Source organism: Pelodiscus sinensis, chromosome 10, assembly GCF_049634645.1.
Source record: "Pelodiscus sinensis isolate JC-2024 chromosome 10, ASM4963464v1, whole genome shotgun sequence".
Lineage (NCBI taxonomy): Eukaryota > Metazoa > Chordata > Testudines > Trionychidae > Pelodiscus > Pelodiscus sinensis.
In genome coordinates this window covers 38328078-38347827 of record NC_134720.1, presented here as the reverse complement: position 1 = coordinate 38347827, position 19750 = coordinate 38328078, and the positions used below count along the sequence as shown (strand labels likewise).

General features: G+C 46.0%; 1 protein-coding gene across 6 annotated transcripts in view; it reads right to left on the bottom strand.

Moving 5' to 3' along the window:
• The window catches only part of MYNN (myoneurin), a 35084-nt gene extending 16384 nt beyond the window's left edge, over positions 1-18700 (bottom strand). Inside the window, exons 1-7 of one of the 6 annotated variants that reach the window (XM_006131712.4) lie at positions 18472-18700; positions 16506-16804; positions 11452-12254; positions 7353-7512; positions 6426-6604; positions 4718-4801; positions 2160-2246 (exon numbers count right to left, since the gene is read on the bottom strand). In XM_006131712.4, the coding sequence (XP_006131774.1) occupies positions 2160-2246; positions 4718-4801; positions 6426-6604; positions 7353-7512; positions 11452-12254; positions 16506-16798 (1606 nt within the window). In that variant the 5' untranslated portion in view covers positions 16799-16804; positions 18472-18700. The other 5 variants (XM_014577866.3, XM_075937896.1, XM_014577868.2 and 2 more) reach the window with 5 other exon arrangements.
• Positions 18701-19750: the final 1050 nt, after the last annotated feature.

The following is a 19750-nucleotide window of genomic DNA, read 5'->3' as shown; positions in this document are numbered from 1 at the left end:
CCAAACTAACTAACCCACCGTCTTTAATCATTACATAAAGAAACACTAGGCCTACAAAGAATCAGGACGAGCAATTCCTGGAATTGGTATGTGTCAGAAACCAGAAATCTTTACTTTTGAGAGCCATTAGAATGTGGAGGAAAGCATACTGAATAGGATTCATAAAAGTCTTTTGTGACCCAGACGACTTTCACAGATGTTTAGAACAGAAACCATTCACAATTTTATTAGATGAGACCAAATCTTTAAATACATTAAAACTCCATTAGTCCGGCATCCAATGCTCCGGGACTCCTGATGGTCCGGCACCATCAGGAACCCAGAAGTGCTGGGGCAGCCGGACAGGCTTCCCCCATTCAGCTGCTGCTGAAACTGACCAGCAGCTGAATCGGGGAAGCCGGGAGCAGAGCAGCTGGAGTGCTGCTGGGTTGGTCTGGTAGCGCTGCCCCTCGGGGCTGCGGGACCAACCCGGCAGCACCCCAGCTGCTCTTGGGGACGCCTGGGGCAGAGCAGCTGGAGTGCTGCCGGGTTGGTCCCACAGTGCCAAAGGACGGCGATGCAGGACCAACCTGGCAGGCCCCCAGCTGCTCTGCCCCAGGGGTCCCCGATTCAGCCGCTGCTGAAACAGATCAGTGGCTGATTCCAGGAAGCCCGGGACACAGCTGCTCTGCCCGGGGCTTCCTGGAATCAGCCGCTGATCTGTTTCAGCAGCTGCTGACTTGGGGACCCCTGGGGCAGAGCAGCTGGGGTGCTGCCAGGTTGGTCCCGCAGCGCCGAGGGGTGGTGCTACAGGACCAACCCGGCAGCGCCGAGGGGCGGCGCTACGGGACCAACCCGGCAGCGCCGAGGGGCGGCGCTACGGGACCAACCCGGCAGCACCCCAGCTGCTTTGCCCCAGGCGTCGGGATTCAGCCGCTGCTGAAACTGACCAGCAGCAGCTGAATCAGGGACTCCTGGGGCAGAGCCTGACTATCATAAGGGGGGGGGCTATGAGGGGTCTGGGGTGGCTCCCACCCTACTCCAGACCCCTCATAGCCCCACCTTCTGATAGTCCGGCATATCTGATAATCCGGCACCCCTTGGGTCCTAAAGGTGCCGGATTATCGGAAGTTTACTGTATTAATATTCAAGTCAGCAATCCCTCATTCCCTATTGAAAACAGTGGCTTAACGCTGTAGCCATCACCACATTTTCTTTTTAAAATCGCCCCAAGACCTTTCATTCTCAAACCTGCTTTTTTTCCAATCCTTATTATCTGAAAGTGTGGGCGCCATTAGAGCAGGGGTGGGCAATAATTTTTAATTGGGAGGGGAGGATTACACTGAAGATTTTGGTAAATAGTTAAGGGACACACTTCTATGGAGCAGGGGTGAGGTCTGGGATAGTGGGTGGGGTGCAGAAGAAAGCTTGGAATAGAGGATTGGGGTAAAGCAGGGGGTGTTGGATCTGAGAGGGAGTTTGGGTGAAGGAAGAGGTTATGATCTGGAGCAGGGTTGGAGGTATGGATGGAGAGGATTCTGGCCTCAGGGAGGCATGTATGGGGGGGGTGCAGAGTCTGGGAGTTGTGACCTGGAGCAGATAGGAAGAGGGGATACAGAGGGTTGGGGTGGTGACCTAGGGCAGAAGGGCCTGCTGACCAGGGGTGGAGAGGAAGAGAGGGGAGGAGTGCAAGAGGCAGGCTGTGAGACTCTTACCTAGGCAGCTCCCAGTCATCAGCCCAGCAGGAACCTGAGTCTGCAGGGCGGGCTATTCCACATGGCTCTGCTCCAGCACTGAGAAGGAGGGAGGAAGGAGCCTTTCCTCTGCCCCTGCCTCCAGCAAAATTTCTCAGCTCCTATTGGCCAGAAATTGGCCAACTGGAGCTGAGGGATTTTGCTGGGGGTGGAACAGCACACAAATTCTACCCTCTCTCCCCAGTTTGCAGAGCAATTAGCAGCCAGCTGTTTAAAAGGGGACCACTTCATATGCTTCTAAAGTGGCCCCGGGGCACCCTGCTGTGGAGAGAGAATGTTGGCAAGGTGGCCACAGGCCAGATCTGGCCCACTGGCCACCTCTTTTCTTATCTAATTCTGTGTTACATTTAAAAACATTTATTCAGCACTAAAGCAGAATCATTATTTTTTGACACCAAAAATCATTTTTACAAGACTAACACTTACCTGTGTGGACTTTCGTTTTGTGCTTTTTTAAATTTTTTATGTCTGTGTAAGAATTTCCACAGAGTTCACATATAAATGGTCGTTCACCTGAAAAATGATTTGACAATTAGAAGTGCACAACATAATTTCAAAAAGACAGAATAACTATTTCTTAGGCTGCCTATAGAACAGACGGTAGCAAAATAACTGCAATAAAAATTACTTTACCGGTTTTATAAACTAAACCCATCTAAGAACTGTATCCAGAATGAAAACATTCAAAGAAAGACAAGATGAAAATGGTGAATAGAGGACTGACTGCTTCATTTGAAGCAAATCAACCTATGAGCAGATCACAAACCCAATTAGTCTTTGTAAAAATGTTTATCTGAAAATTGCAATATTACAATGTGAATAATTTCTTTAATATTTACTAGGGGGCTGTGCCCCCTGCTCACTACACTCACCAACCCCCCTCTCGGTGGCTGCTTTCACAGCCAGACAGCCTGTTAGTCTTGCACTGAGCCTGGCTGCACTCTCCATGGCTAAAGTCACTTGCACCCTTCTCTGCTCCTGACCCACCACACCCCTGGATGGGCACCTGCACCTTCACAGAGTTCACCAGAACCAGGGTGCCTTGGGGGGGTGGGGGGGTACTGCGCCCAACCCCTGGGTGTCGCCAGGCGGGAGGCCCATCTCTGTCTACAGACCCCCTAACTCCAGTCCCTCACCGCAGGATGGAGGCGATGTCCAAGCTCTCCATCTCATACAGGATCCACTCATGCTCAGGGAGGCTCTCCACCATCTTGGGTAGAAGGGAACCAGGCAGTGGCGCTGCCATGAGACATGCTACAGCCACTGCCAGGGAACAGGCCCTTGCACTCCTCACCCCCACCCAAAAGCTACAACGCGGGGTCACGCCAGGACAGCCAGGATGCACTGCTAGCGCCAAGCCCACCCACTCCACAGCAGGCTGGCAGGAGGTTGCACGGCTCCCGCCCACATCCCAAGCATGGGGACGAGGAGAGGGGAGGCCACATGGCTCACAACTCCCGCGGCTCCCTGGAGCACGGGGGAGGCCACACAGCTCCCCCCCCTCCCCAGCACCAGGGAGGGGGAAGCCTTGCAGCTCCCAGAGCACCAGGGAGGAAAGGGGGAGCTGGAAGACAGCAAGCTTCATCAGAACTGGGCCCTATTTAAAGAGCAGGCTGCCTCTTAGCCTCCACGGCGGTGCCTCCCTCTCCTCATACTACTTCCCCCTGCTTGTGGCACCAGCAGCCCCCGGAACTTGGTCACCTGCATGTGGCCATGGTGGTTACTGGCCCAAGGAGTTGTTTCTCTTACGCGCCACCGCTGCCTCGTCCCAGATGCCTCCAAGCTCCCACTCCGACTCCAGCCCCAGGCTCTCGTTCTGGGAGCACAGCCACAACACGCTGGATCGGTTCCATTTCTGAGGCAGCCCTACTACAGCGGGGGCTGCTGGAGCCAGAGTTGGGGAGACTAGGGACGCAACCCCTTGGAAGGCTGCCCGGGGTGGGGGAGGAGCTGGATTCAGCTGCAGCCAGGGCTGAAGGAAGCTCTCCCCTTGAAAGTGTATCCTTGTGCAGCACAGCAAGGAGACAGCAGGAGCCTGGGTGTGCCCCTTGTTTCCCAACAGCATTGGAGAGCCGGGACCCAGCAGTGGGAAGAGAATGATGGCTCATCACTCAGGCTCTACGTACAGGGCCTTGCTTAAGCTTCTTTAGGGTCACTCTTCCCAGCGTGCATGGCAAGGGGTTGGAGTGAAGCTGGGTCACTGATCCACATAATTGCTGTATGCAAAGCTCAGTGGGAAGAAGCTATGGGGCTTATGGGTGGCGGGATGCAGGAAAAGTTTTTTTATATATATACACGCACACAGAGAATATTTCCCATGCTACCTCCTTATTATAATGCTTCACCGTTAGACAGCACTTTATAATCCACAAAATGGTTTTAAAAAGTATCTCTATTTTACAGATGAGGAAATGGAGGCTCTAAGGGCACGTCTACACAGCAGGGCTATAGCCGAAATAAGCTACACAACTTGAGTTGAGTTATGTCAATTGCGCAGCTTACGTCGAAATAGCTTATTTTGGCTTTTGGCGCTGTCTACACAGCAGGAAGTCTGAGAAAGAGCACTCTTCCTCCGACTTCCCTTACTCCTCGTAAAATGAGGGTTACAGGAGTCAGAGTAAAAAGTCCTCCAACTCGACACTATGTTGAAATAACTGCTTGTAGCGTAAACTCGGACTAGGTTATTTCGGAATAACACCAATTATTCCGAAATAACACTGCTGTGTAAACATACCCTAAGAGATTAAGCAACATGTGGACTCACACAAAGGTTAGCATTGGAGTTCCTGCAGAAGTCTCGTTATTTTTATACAAGAGTTTAGTTTTTCTGTAAAGAAATCTATCTGATCCATTTTTAAATGCGTTAACACAGATATATAGTATGTGATCTTAATTTATGTCTCAATTATAGCACAGTACATCATATTTTAAATGCAAGAGTATACTAAAAGAAATGTATAGTAGTGGCCTGTCTGGAAACTAACCTGTATGAGACCGAAAGTGTTTATTGAGCTCTCCCGAGGAAATAAAACTTTTGCCACAAATGCCACAAATATATGGCTTCTCTCCTAGAGGGTACACAAAAAGGTTAATATTTTAATATACAGATGTGTGTGTGAAATACAAATTAAACAGAGTCAGTGTACAATGGTGTGAAGAGCTCCCCAGACCACAATGAAAATTGAGATTTGCACTGCTAAGAAACCCCCAAAGAAAAAGCTGCCATGACTTTGGTACTTTCTCCTGTAAAGCGGTGAGCAATACAGGCAGTCCCCGACTTACATCGGATCTGCACTTATGAACGGGGCTCTCTCACCCCGGAGCTCGCAGGCAGCAATCCGCCACCTCGACCTCCGGGGCGAGAAAAGCTGCTCCCGGTGCCCCTGGTCTGCTGGGGACCGTCTCCAGCAGACCAGGGACACCGGGAGCGAAGCCGCAGCCGCGGCGGGGTCCCGCGCCTCTGAGGCTTTGCCAGAACAAAGCCTCAGAGGCGCGGCACCCCGCTGTGGCTTTGCTCCCCGTGTCCCTGGTCTGCTGGGGGGGGGGGGGGGGGGCGCAGCTAGTGTGCCCCTCCCCCCCAGCAGACCAGGCTTTTGTTTTGGACCCTGGGGCAGAGCAGCTGGGGCGCTGCCCGTTGGTCCTGCAGCGCCGCTCTGGGCACTACTGGACCAACCCGGCAGCACCCCAACTGCTCTGCCCCAGGCGTCCTGATTCAGCCGCTGCTGGTCAGTTTCAGCAGCGGCTGAATCAGGACGCCTGGGGCAGAGCAGATGGGTTGGTCCAGTAGCGCTGAGGAGCGGTGCTACTGTAGCAACCCAGCAGCACCCCAGCTGCTCTGCCCCAAGCGTCCCCAAGTCAGCCGCTGCTGAAACTGACCAGCGCTGACTACAGGAAGCCCGAGGCAGAGTTGCTCTGCCCCAGGCTTCCTGGAATCAGCTGCTGATCAGTTTCAGCAGCAGCTGACTTGGGGACGCTTGGGGTTCTTAAGTTGAATCTGTATGTAAGTCAGAACTGGCGGTCAGTTTCAACAGCGGCTGAATCTGGACACCAGTTCCAACTTACATACAGATTCAACTTAAGAACAAACCTACAGTCCCTATCTTGTACGTAACCCAGGGACTGCCTGTAATTTTAAAAGGGGGGCCACTTCATACATTTCTTAAGTGGCCCCGGGCCACCATGGAAGGTGCGGGACCAGGGGACTTTCGTGCTCCCCTGCCCACGGACCCTGATTGATCTGAGGATGGGAAGTGTGTGAAGTCTTTGCCCCCTGCCTCTGGTGCCTAGAGAGAATCACCAGTTGTTAAGACAGCTGGCAGTTCCCTCTAGGCGTCGCAGCCAAAGGAGGGCCTGAGGTCGGAGGGAGCATGCAAAGTCTCTCACCCCTATCCCTGCTAGCAGTTCCCTCTGGTGCCACGCACCCCTGGCAGGGGAGGAGACTTTGCATGCTCCCCCGTCACCAGGTCTCAATTAGTCTGACGGTGGGGGAGTGGCAGGGTGCCCACCCTTGTCCTATACAGATTCCATATCCACTAATGCAGACTTCACTAATGCAGACTCCCCTTCTACCCAAGTCTGCTCTTTAGACTCACGTATTACCAACTGCTCCTTTTACCTCTTCCACTGCAGCCACCCTCCCCAAGCTGAACCCCCAGTTTATGCCAACTTACTCAGTAGCTCATTTATTCTCACCTGTATGTTTTCGTGAATGAGTGATAAGAGAACTGGACACTGCAAATGCTTTCCCACAGGTGTCACACACATACGGCTTCTCTCCTGTATGGCGACGAACATGGTACGTAAGCGTGCTGGCCTGGGCAAACCTCTGTCCACACCTATCACACACATAGGGCTTCTCACCACTGTGCTTCCTGTTAAGAAACACACACATAAGAGAATTCCACACAAGGGAGAAGAGGACACAAGATGAAAGGTACTTTGTGTTATATCAGTTATCTCCGGCCTTGCAAAGGGGGATATATTGTGGCCAAACAAGAGAAAGATTAGAGCCTAGTTTTCAGATATAAGTTTCTCATCCTCAGGGCCTGATCCAATTCAAAAAGTCAATGGAAAGAGTCCCACTGACTTCAGTGGCAGGCTAAGGGCGTTGCACAGGAAATAGGTGAACCCAGAAATTAAGCAAGACTTGTCACTCTAGTATGAAAACTAAACACCAAACAACACTGACAGCCACTGCAGAAAGACATGTTGTAACCTCCCCTGCCAGCAAACATAAAGGAATTCACCCCAAACCAAAAAAACCAATGGGAGAGAAGTCATCTTTCTCAGTATGTTTAGAAAGGGAAAATAGTATCAAATGCAAAGGGGGCCCTAAGATGAATGATCCCACATGGATTACTATACCAAATAAATACCTTGGGTGAAGGAAGAATACCGAGCACATACATTAGTCGCAATGAAAACCTGGACCTGAAAGTAGGGAAGAACTGGGAATGACAAAAACAAGTACAACCTTTCTTTAGGTCTAATCGTGCATGTGCACATGTACACTAAACTTCAAGTGCAAGCAACAGTTTAAGTCAACTATTCGCATGCGTGAAACTAAACTTGTGCATAAATATTTGCAGGATCAGGGCTTTACTTAATACTTTCACTCACCTTGCATGAATCTTCAGATTGCTTGAAGTTGCAAACTGCAGATTGCATACATCACATTTATACGGTTTCTCTTCCCCATGATGCATACGACTGTGGAAAACTAGCTGGCATTTCTGGGCAAAGCCTTTGTCACACAGTTCACATTTGTATGGCTTCTCCCCTGGGGAAAGAGATAAAACTGTGAACTTTCACCGTCTTAAAGGAAGGCTTTTTTATATAGACACTAGGTTCACTGACACAAACTCAGGAATCAGCCCTCCGACTTCTTATTTTGTGATGCCACATAGCACCCAACAATCAAGCAGCTGACCCAGCATGTTATGAGAACTGCAGCAGATAAATAATTTTTTAAGAACACTCATCTGAAAAGTCTCTGGTAATTAATATTAGTTTTAATAAAATCTACTCTTCAGAATTAATACTAGCATTGCCTTGTCAATAGGCAGTGAATCATTTTAACTTATGCAAAATTCTAGATATTAGAGATGGAGAAGATCTACTAATTCACCTGGTCTATCCAACTAGTATGTTACTCAGTTCTTGCTAATATTTCTTTTAGGAATGTCAGAGTGTAGCCATTTAGAGTGGGAATCAATAAGCATGAGCTTATCAGTTACTTATACACACACACCTCCTGATCCAGCTCCCAGGCAGCCAACTGCTGCCTCAGAGTGGCAGACGGTGCACACCTGAGGAGCTGGCTGCCATGCTGCATGTAGCTGCTGAAATTTTCAGTGGTTACACAATTACACATATTTTAAAATCCCTAATTTCTTTAGTGTCTGCTACAGGAGGCCAACAGTGGTTTCCTGACTCTTAATAGATATTGTGGTATTCTCTAATAAATATGTGCTTACAATCTCATATGGTTGTATAATAGGAGAACATGAGCTTATATAACTATGATAGTGCTGAATCTGTTAGTAGGCAGACATTTTGGAGATCCTTAAATCTACTATATATTTGAGAGAATTTGTCTGTGTGTCTGTCCATTCAAGAACTCTTCCTAAATGGTAAGAGCTAGGGCCACCAAAAGCATTATACAGCTTCCTCTTATCATAACTTAAAAGAAGAGAAGGGTTTGGTTATGCCAGGAAAATGGGATGTGCCCAGAATGAGATTGCTTCTCATAAAAGCATACAGAAAGAAAACAGGATCACCAAGTGGGTGAAAAGAGCTGGCTGAGGGAGTCCTCCCTGTCTGGGACTGCCTCAGCCTCGAGCCTCATACCTCACAGGTACCCTTTAGGAAGGGTGATGGGTTGCTGACGCTCCTCCCATTCATATGGGAATATTTCTGGCTGTTCCCCTTTGTCATGGAGTGAGAGGAAAGTGCACAGTTTGCAGCATTCCTCACTCTTCATGGGGAGCATAGAGGGCAAACAAATCTGGACCTCCCCCAGCTGGGGAACATGTGCCCCTTACCCAGCGGTGCCTGCTGGAGCTGCAGCAGCCATGGAGAGGTGCTTCTCACCTGCCCCAAGCTGCTGCAGTGAGAGGGGCCTGGGGTAGTGCTCTCTCCCTGGGGCAGCCTGCATACTGAACCCCTCATCCTAAGTATCCTAATATCCTAAAGATATTAAAGGTTAACCAGCATTTTTACCTGCTAACTACTTAACCAGAGTCTCCTCCATGGTGGCAGCCTAGCCAGTAGGCCCGTAGGAGGTAACGGGCCCAGAGCAGCCACAGCCATCCACATTACAGCTGTGGTGGAGCGAGAGCAGCCCCTGCTATCCATGGTGGGATCAGAGTAGTCCCTGCCACCTGCAACTCTGGGCAGGGAAAGAGCAGCCTCCACAGCTGGTGATTAACTGGTTAAACAAATCACTTAACCAGCTAATTATTCTGGGCCCCACTTCAGAGCTACTATTTCAACAAAGCATGTACATTTTCATTTTATTTTCGAAAAAACAAAATTAATTGAGTTTAAGGACCCAAGCAAAGCCAGGTAAATCTTCTAGTTAATACATGCCATTGACAAAAAAAGAAATAACCAGACACCTTCCAAAGGTCTAAACCTGCTATCTAGTAACTGATACAAATGATAAGGTTTCCCACCCACCCATGCAAAAAAATCGGGAGAAAAGGAAAATATACTGCTGATGTTTCTACCAGAAACACGGTTCTTGGATCCTGTTTCAGGGCTCCAACTTTTATAGTAGATTCTGGCTTGACAGTATCTGATAGACTTGAAGCCCTCACCTTTGACTACTGGAATGGAAAAGAATTATTGCTCTGCCCAAGGGCAGATGACTGTTTTGTAGGGCCCAGGGCAGCATAATCTTGCGGGGCCCCTTTGCCACGGCGCATGCACGGTGATGCAATGCGCATGCGCGGTGGCGCCACAGCGCATGTGCAGGGCTTTTTGCAGCGCGGGGCCCGGGGCGGCCGCCCCGCTCGCCCTGCCGTATATCCGCCCCTGGCTCTGCCCACTCTTATAGCCTTTTATTTATTGCCGCATCTCTATTCCTTCTGGAGATTCCTGGAAATAGCTCCTCTGCTTGACTCTCTCAGGGTACATCTACATTGCACGACTATTCCGAAATAAATTATTCCAGAATAGTTATTCCAATATAGCTTATTTTGAAATAGCACATCTACACTGCAGGGAAGCCTCAAAGTTAGTCCGAGGCAGGCTTCCCTAATGTAGACATGCTATCTTGATTTAGAGCCCCAGGAAGCATTGGGGAGGAATAACTTAGAATGGCCCTGGTGAGGGGCTATTTCAAAATAGCAACAGTAGAGCATCTACAACATGCCTTATTTCAAAACAGCTATTTTGGAATAGGTGTTATTCCTCGTAGAATGAGGTTTATAGATTTTGGAATAAGCCATCTGTTATTTCAAAATTATTTTGAAGTAACAGAATGGCTGTGTAAACGCTCACATTGTTATTTCGAAATAATACTAGTTATCTCGAAATAACGGTGCAGTATAGATACACCCTCAAAGTTTTCCCAAAGAGGAGCATAATGAAACTGACATCATGTTTAGAAGTTTCACTACTACCATAGAGTCCTGAATAACAGCAGTAAAAGAAACCTGGGAATAGACAATTTTGTTCTGTCACCCGCTGAGAAGGCTATGTACAGTAGCAGCAAAGGTACTGGAGCAGTTTGCAGACTGCACAGCATCAATTCATACTTGGAAGATGTTTTGTAACTATGCGCTATAAACATTTTGTAATTAAATGAAAAACTCAAATTCTGAAATAATTTATGCCTTATCAATCCCACTCTACTATAAAAAGGTATCACTGTCAAAGTTTCCTGCTTGCCACCAGGATTTTTCCACACTTTATGTTATCCAACTCATTTTAGTATATCCAGACTTGACGCCACACAAATTACTATACTGTGTATATCACTGAAATCTGAAAGACGGTGAACTAATAAATTATGAATGCCATTAATGTGACATAGCATGAAAGGACAATCTAATCATGTGTGATTCAGCCATTTTCTGCACCATAGTCCACTTATTTACCTTCCAAAAATAAAAGAATGAGTCAGCTCTGCTGAGACTTCAAGTCAAGGTATTCCCTACAGTGTGCTTTGACTACAATGCTATCCTTTCCAGCTATATTATTTTTCTATGCACATTAAGGATGTTAAATATTGAGTAATTTATTAGTCAAGGAGTCGATGGAATTTCCATTGACTACTCGACTAGTTGATAGGCACTTCTGCATTCCTCCTGCAGTGCCGCACAGAGCCTGGGTCAGCTCCGTGCAGCACAGCTTTGAAACACCAAGGTGGCATTTCAAAGGGGCAGTGCCTCACAGCTCAGCCCGGGATCAGCTGTGTGGCATTGCCACTTTGAAGTACCCTCTCTACCCCACTCCCTTTGCTGCATCTATCTGATAGAAGCAGCAAGGGAGAGGGAATCAACTAGTCCTTAGCATCCTTAATACACATTCATAGTTTTCTATTTTAAAACATTACAGACTGGTAGAATTCAATTATCACTGACCAGCAGTTACCATCCAAATATACAGAATATCAGTGTGAAGATTCAAAGATTCTGAAACATACTAGTTATGTCTCTTCATGTTATCATTAAAAACAAAAGAAGCTCTTATAAAGAAGACTACAACTTACCTGTGTGAGTTCTGACATGTGTTTTCAGCTGATTACACTGTGTAAATGCTTTCCCACAGAGTTGGCACACATAAGGTTTTACTCCTTTGTGTATTCTCATGTGTCGTCGTAGACTACTGGCTTCTGAAAACACTTTCCCACAAGTGTTGCACACTGGCTTGGCCTTGGAGTATTTCTGATCGAGATATTCTCCTGAGCTCTCCAGCTGATAAGAGTTCTTTTCACTAGCTATATTAGACATACAGTGTTCTTTCAATGCACAGTTCTGCTGTGGCTTCGCCCGTTTTTGTTTCACTGCTATAGTCTGAACTAAAACATCTTGTGCTGCAAAAGTTTCACTTTCCACCACAGATGGTAGTAGTAGTTCTGAGTTATCGCTGCCTTGGGCAGCTTGTTCGGTTATCTGTGTAGCCAGTTTATTTGCATCTAAAAACATATCGACTGATGAATTCTCAATTATGTCATTCTGATATTGCACTGGTTTATTCTTCATGTTTTTCTGAGCGTTAAAAGCCTTTTTTCGCTTTCTGGTCTGAGCAGATTTCTTTTCTAAACCCACTTTTTTTGCCTGCGGCTGAACTGAATCTGCAGAAGGGGCATCAGATTTCTCTTGATTATTGTAATCTCGAAGAGTGAGAAGGCAAGTCTGTTGGTTCAGTTCAATGTTTCCAGTAATACTAGAAATCTCTGTAGAGGAGGGATTAGCAATAAAAGCAAAGTCTTCCATCTTTACTTTACATTTAGTGACCACCTCCTCCACTTTGAGATAGTCAGCAGCCTGGTGAATTTCTTTTACATTCCAGCTGCAAGGAAAAAAGGCTACATGACAATATTCTGGACATCAATATAAATGAATACTAAGAGAATAGCCATGTAAAAGTCTTACTTAAAAATAGTTTTGTGGTTAAAATTATAACTGTCAGAGGAGACTCCAACAAAATCTAACCTATTGCGAGATATTATTTAACACCGACAGGAGACATACAAGCTGATAAAAATAATTCCACAGGGATTTTATTCAAGGATCTCAAAGCATTTCACAATGAATAAAATGTCAACACCTCTGTGAAGTAAGTATTACTCAATTTTACAGACAAAAATGTTTTCAAATGGTCATTACTGTGGATCAGTGACAAATACAGGAGTAAAACCCAGCTTGTATGGCGTCAGGCCACTACATTTTTCCTACAGCTGAACAGAGATCAATATATAGAGTTTTTTTAAATCTAAAATATGAGTTATATAGTATATTCTAACAAATTAACTCTCTCTGATGCTTACAATGTTGGACAATAACATCAGTGGTAAACAAAATTATTTTAGCATTGTAATAGGTTACACAAAAGACGTATTTTAAACAACAAAGCTAATCTCCATCTACACAATATATAGAGCAATTACTTTCAGTACAATAAAATGACAAAGAATGACATAAATCACCTTGATCTAAGCTTATATGGATTCATTATAAATACAAAAGGGAAAAAAATAATAAAAAATAAAAGCAGTGAAGGTTCAGAAGATCAGCCCAAGTTTTGATATTCTCAATGAGAAATAATATGCAATACTAAAGTGAGTAAAACAGAATTTACCACTAGTGTTCTTTCAACCCCTTTTTTTCTTTTTCCATTTCTCCTTCCCATCTCCTTTTCTTGTATTATCTGTCTTTCTTTCCTGCCTTTCTTCTTGTCCATCTATTTTCTCCTCTTCCTTTCTCATTACCTCTCTTCATTAAGGGAAAGACCAGCAGTTACAAAAGCATTCTAAGGATGCTGCAGTGGTTTGTAGAAGCACTTTCTTAAAGAAAAACTGCAGTAATTGGTTATAATAGCTTAGAAAGTCAAATGTTAAACTACAATAAAATCTTGAACACAAATCCCTAAATTAGTTCAAGGTTGCACAATTCAAATCACAACAAGCCAGGAAATAAAAAACTAATGTTTTAATTATTGCATTAGATTGTCCATATCGCTGAAAGAACATTCAATTGTATTATACCTAAGGTACATCATATATTTTCTATATTAAAGATACACAAAGAATAGACAATAATCTGGAAATTATTAAAAACTAGACATTTATTGTGATACATGAGATATATCTGGTCTAATAATAGGGACTTCCACAAATACAATGGTACAAAAAATATAGTGGTGCTGTAAAAAAAAAAAAAAACATATTTTGAATAATGCTATTGTAACAGACTGAACCTTTCTAGTTCAGCACCCTTGGGACTGACCCGTGCCAAACCAGAGAATTTGCCGAACCACAGGCTAACTAAAATAATGCCAGACCACAGATATTGCCAGATCAGACTGCCGAACTAAAGAGGTTCAACCTGTACATATTAGCAGTGTGGCAAAACTAATGACGGTCTTACGGTGCCTGACTTCTTGTCATTTTATTTGTGCAACCAGGATGCTGTACTAACAGTTTTACATGCAGTTTCTGCCAGAGTGGATCCAATTGCAGCAGCGGAGCCTAAATTACTAAAAACTGCTATTTTTGGTACACAGAGCTAGTGATTAGAATATCCTGTATTATACAAGTTTTCCTTTCAAGCACTGATTGCCTAGTGAAACTGTCTAAGGCTCCAATATTTTTAAGTATTTCTGCATAGAAGCAATTATTTTCTTTCCCTACATAAACAACAGGGAAAGCTGACTATGCACAAGGTGATGTAAAGTGCACAAATAACTAAAAAGATGACGATTTTTTTTTTCAAATCACTTTCAGGTACAGTAATAAGTGCTGCTTGTAACAATAATAGGTAAACCAAATTCATACATACATACATACAATTTTAAGTTGATGTCCCTAAACTATCTATCATGGGATGAATGGCCTCTTTAAGAGGAAACGGATCCAGTTCACCTATTACTAGTTAACTGCCTACCAAACAGGGAGAGACAGAGGGCACTTTGCCTCTATAAAGACCATGGCAACAGTTGAGAAAGGGGAGCATGTAGAAGAGTGCTATATGAGACAGTGATAGGTGAGCGCTTCTTGTGAAGATAAAGAAACGTAGAAAACTGTTGGGAGAGTGAAGTGGGTGGAAGCTGTTAGAAAGAATTGGCCAGATGGGGAAACCCCAAGAAACAGAAGATTCGTACAGAAGCCTCAAAGTAAAGGAGAAAAACTTAGTCAGGGTAGGCTGATTTTAGAGTGGGGTTCCCCTGTAAGAAGTAGGACTTGCAAGCAAAGGAGCTTGGGCAATGAAACACTATGAAGAGACCTCTGAAACAGGGATGTAAAAGAGTAGTCAATTAGTCAACTGCTCATATTCCTCACATCCCCTCCTTTCCGCCTCTACATCAGAGGTCGCAATGGGGGGGCTGGGAGGGAAGGAGCTGGTGCTGGGGGAAGCTGGTGTAAAAGGCCAGTTCTCCACAGCAACTTCTCCACAGTAGGGGGCGGGGCAAGGGAGGCAGAGGTTCAGGGACACTGCAGCTTTGCCTTTTAAATGTACTAAGAGTCACCTGGCTCTTAGTACATTTAAAAGGCAGAGCTGCTGCGATCCAGACCTGGTGCAGGCTGGAACTGCTTCATCCCACTGTGGCTCTGCAGTTTAAATGTAGTAGGAGCTGGGCTGCTTGCATGCCAGGCTCCTACTACATTTAAACTGAAGAGACACAGTGGCTCCTTATCGACTAATTGTGGACTTGATACACAATTAGTCATTTACCTGATACTTAACATCCTTACTCTGGAGATGCAGCAGCCTGGGCATAGGAATTGAAGAGGGAATGGTTACTCTTGGGTGAGTGGCCACTCTCGGGTGAGTGGCCAGGAGTATGGAGCTAGAAGGCTGCTGCATTTTAACCTACCTTATTTTGGGGGTTTTGAGAACAAGATGGATTACTGAAGGTTGATATTCTATTAATAAGTTATACCTGAAAGCAGAGCTGAACTTGGACACAGAGGGATAACATTCTTTTCTTGGAGAGGGGAAGATGACTTTCAGGGTTCTCCATGGAGAAAAAGATGGAAAATTTACTCAGCCCTGGAGATTTTAGGATAAACTGAGGGAGGACTAAGCCTGATCCAGAATGGTTGGTTGCAGGAGAATGCTCTGATAGTGGGGAGCCCTCTCTATATTGCCTCCAAACTCTGGTATTTGCCTTTCCTGCTTATATAGCTGCTCTGTGTATATGGGGGGAAATGGGTTCTTGTACAACCAACATTACTGTGGGAATTAGCCTTCTGCTCCAAGAGTTCAAGTAGGATGTTTTCTTAATCTCAGTTCAGAAACAAAGTTACAAATATGAAAAGTCATTCCAGCAAGTCACTTGACCAAATATAGGTTGGAGAAGATTTATATAGATGATATTGAAAGTACAGAAAAGTTGATTCTAGTTAGACCCCTGACAAGGTAACTAGATCATACATGCCTCATAATATGAATGTGCATCAATGTTCACTGTGAGATGAGTGCTTCGGCAGCCAACCAGGAAAGATTCAGGTGCCTCCCAGCTGTTTAGCAGAGCTCCCACAGCCAGTAGCATGTGTTTCTACTGGTGATGCACTTCCAAATACATCTTGGTGCAAATAACAAAATTTCTGCTCGTGGGAGAAAAAATTAGATGTGGCTTGTCTGAAAACCCCAGATGCATGCTTAATGGCTTCTGGATACTTTACACTAACTGTTGCAATGCTTACAAAGCAAATGAAATCAGGACTGCCATTGTGAGAGAACTTATGAGGGAAGGGGCAGAGAGAACTGCAGCAATTGAAAAATAAATAGATGAAAGCAATTGCTAAGGGCTAATAATGAGTTTAGATACACTATCAAGAGAGAAAGTAGGAATCCAATTTCAGGATCCTTTTTACAAGTTAAACATAACATTCTTTTAATAGAAAATAATAGGGAAATGTTAGTTGATTCATATTATCATTATAGCTGTATGGCAGTGTTTCAGGCCACATACATAACAGAGCTTTAGTCTTTCACATGTACTGTATCTGCTATTAAATGTGTTCTTCCATAACTTATGGAAAAGAAACCAGTACTGAAGCGCTCTCTCTCTCTCAAAAAAAAAATAAAGGTATGTTACCTGTCAAGGTTTAAGTTTCCTGTGTATATAAACTCCAGGAGTTTCTGAAATCCATCAGCCTTCACTTGGGTCTGATCCAAAACCACATTATTGTCAGAGGCATCCCTGTAAAATGTGCCAAAGTACTCGCTAAAGGAGGCAAGTACATTTCTGTGAGCTTTGAACTGGAATTCACCAATAACTACTGTGCAGTCACAAAGGAAGCCTGACTCTCGCTGCTTGTTCAGTCTCTCTAGAAGGTGCTCACAGTGATGGGAATACTGCATTTTGGTAGAGGGATGAAGCGTCTTCATTCTGGCCTAAAGAAGCAAAGGAACTTTATTACAACTGCAATTTGTCTTTCAAACATAGTAAGTTAGGTGGGAGACAGTGTCCAATGCTGTTTCCATGATCACTACAATGAAACTCACTTTAACATAATGTCATTTGTACAATATATAAGGAAGCGAGAAACCAATCATCGGATCCCTCTCAGTGTGGAACCTATTAATCTTAATGTACACAGACACAAGGTATGGGAAGGAAAAGGACACTTCTACCAACTTAAAAAGACCCCCGAACTCTAGATAAATCATTCATTCATCCAAATCTATGAGCTTGATGCTTCTACAGAAACAGTTCAATAAGATGAATGTTAAAGTTTCTAAACTGTAGAGTATTTACAGAAACAGAATTTTGCATGGAATCATAGGTGTTGATACTAGGAAATCCTGCATTGTAGTGTCATATCTGCAACACTGTGCCTCTTGACAAGATTCAACATCTCTGTGAATAGCTTTCTCTAAATATCAAATGGGGATAATAATGCTGATTTAAAGCTATCTTACAAGGAAAATCAGAGATCCTGTCAACTTTTTAAAGTCCTTTTGCACTACTATACCTGAGTATCCTGGCTAGACCCTTTTCTCGTTTTGCTACAGTCAGTTGTTACTACAGGTTAAAACTCTCTTAATGAGGACACTCTGATCCAGCAACATCCGTGGTCCAGGACCAGAGAGTCCCTGCTGGAGAGCTAGCACTTGGGAAACCAGCAGGCTGGCAGGGCAGCAGGAGTCCCAGGTAGGTAGTGGACCTTCCCAGCAGGGCAGTGGGAGCCCTACACATGGTAGCAGGGCTGCCAGGCACTGCAGTTAGAGCTCAGTGTGCAGAGGTGTTGGGAGGGCCAACAGGACAGCAGGGGTCAGTGAGGAGGAGGAGGTGGCTGGGAGGCGGGCCAGGGCTGGAGAGCAAGGGGGTCAGAAATGACCTCTCCTGGTCCAGCAAACTCCATCCTCCAGGACCGGTCAGGTACTGAGGGCGCTGACCAGAGAGAGGCCCAACCTGTAGCTGTGCCACAGCAAGAGGAAAGCATCAGGCTAAAGCCAGCGCAAAAGCCAGAGGAATGCATTCCACTCGCAATTACTCTCTGGAAGCAGCGTGAATCTTGAGTGCCCCGCCCTGCCACCCCTGCATGGCTGAGCGGCGCTCAGCACGTCCGCCCCTGCCCTGCCCCGCCCCAGCGGTGGGGGATGAAAGTGAAGTGCCCGGCGTAGACAAGGCTCCCCAGGGCTGCAGCTATTTGCTAGGGGGAGGAGGGTAAGCGGGTCCCTGCTCCCCTCACTCCTCAGTGAGCTGACCGGGGCGCTTCCATTGCCCTCTGTCCAACCCCTCACCGCCCCAGTTACCACGCTCGAGCCCGCCCCCTCAGCCCTCCTCCTACGCTAGGTGGTTCGGCCCCATCCCCGATTCCCGGCCCAGTCGGCCACCCCGAGGAGTAGTGGCCGGCCTGGCTCTCTCCCCTCTCCCCATACACCGGAGTGGTTGGTTCCGTTCCGTCTGTCGCTGCCCCCACAGCAGGGCGATTTGGTCCCGTCCCCTCCCACAGCCGCCAAGATCCGTAGATTCGGTCCCGCCTGCCCCTCCCCTAAGCGGCGGAGGCAGCTGCCTGAGGCCCGGCTGGGGTGGGGAAGACTGTGCGCGCACACACCTGAGGAAGGGGAGACCGAGTCCGTTCGCCTCAGGCCGCCATTTTATGATGACGCCACACGCCCCGCTCGTCCGCTTCCGAGATATCACTTCCGATCTCATCCTTGCAGGTCTCTACCCCCAGCCAGATTGGAGCCAACCAGGCTCCACATTACTTAGCTGACAGGCCCTGCGTCCCACAGTGGCACGGTGTCATCCTTACCCCTTCCGGTCTCAGCCTTGCGGGGCAAATGGTCAGGGAGGACAGGGCGTGGACTACAATGCCCAGCATGCACCGCGGCACTGGGAGGGGATCCCTAGTCAGTGTGGAGCGGTGCGGTGCATGGTGGGAGATGTAGTCCCAGGGAATCTGTCTCTCTTCTCAGTAGGCGTGATGATGGGACATAGGGTTGCCAGGTGTCCGGTTTTGAACCGGACAGTCCAGTATTTGAGCTTTCTGTCCTGGAAACACATTGTGAAAATACCAGACATATAAATATTCTATAGTAATAGAAATGTAGCCATGTTAGTCTGGTGTAGCTGAAGCAAAATGCAGGACAATGTAGCACTTTAAAGACTAACAAGATGGTTTATTAGATGATGAGCTTTCGTGGGCCAGACCCACTTCCTCAGATCAAATAGTGGAAGAATTTATAATTTATGCTATCATGTGCCGAAAGTGTCCGTCTGCTATGTACATTGGACAAACGTCTCAGACACTTCGCCAAAGGATTAATGCCCACAAAACAGATATCAGACAAGATCACAAAGAAAAAACTATTTCTTGCCATTTCAACAAGAAAGGACACTGTCTCAACGACTTCACCACCTGCGTTCTTCTACAAAGACCTTTTACATCTGCACTTGAAAGGGAATCCTCTGAACTGTCATTCATGTTAAAATTCAACACTCTCCGGGGGGGGCAGATTGAACAAAGACCCCAACTATCTTACCCATTACCAGGATAGCTTCCCCAATTATCACCTCTAATACCATTAGCTCACAGACATCTAACTTTCCCCACCTCTAATATCATTAACTCACAGATACTTACCTTCCTTCCTCCCCCTCCATCCCCCTTCTGTTCTGAAATGTGATTTGTCCTTTTCATATGTGTTCATTTTTTTTAATTGTATCCTTTGGTATATATGGTTGTGACTATTTTCTTCCACTATTTGATCTGAGGAAGTGGATCTGGCCCACGAAAGCTCATCATCTAATAAACCATCTTGTTAGTCTTTAAAGTGCTACATAGTCCTACATTTTGCTTCATATAAATGTTCTGTATTTTCTAATTAAGT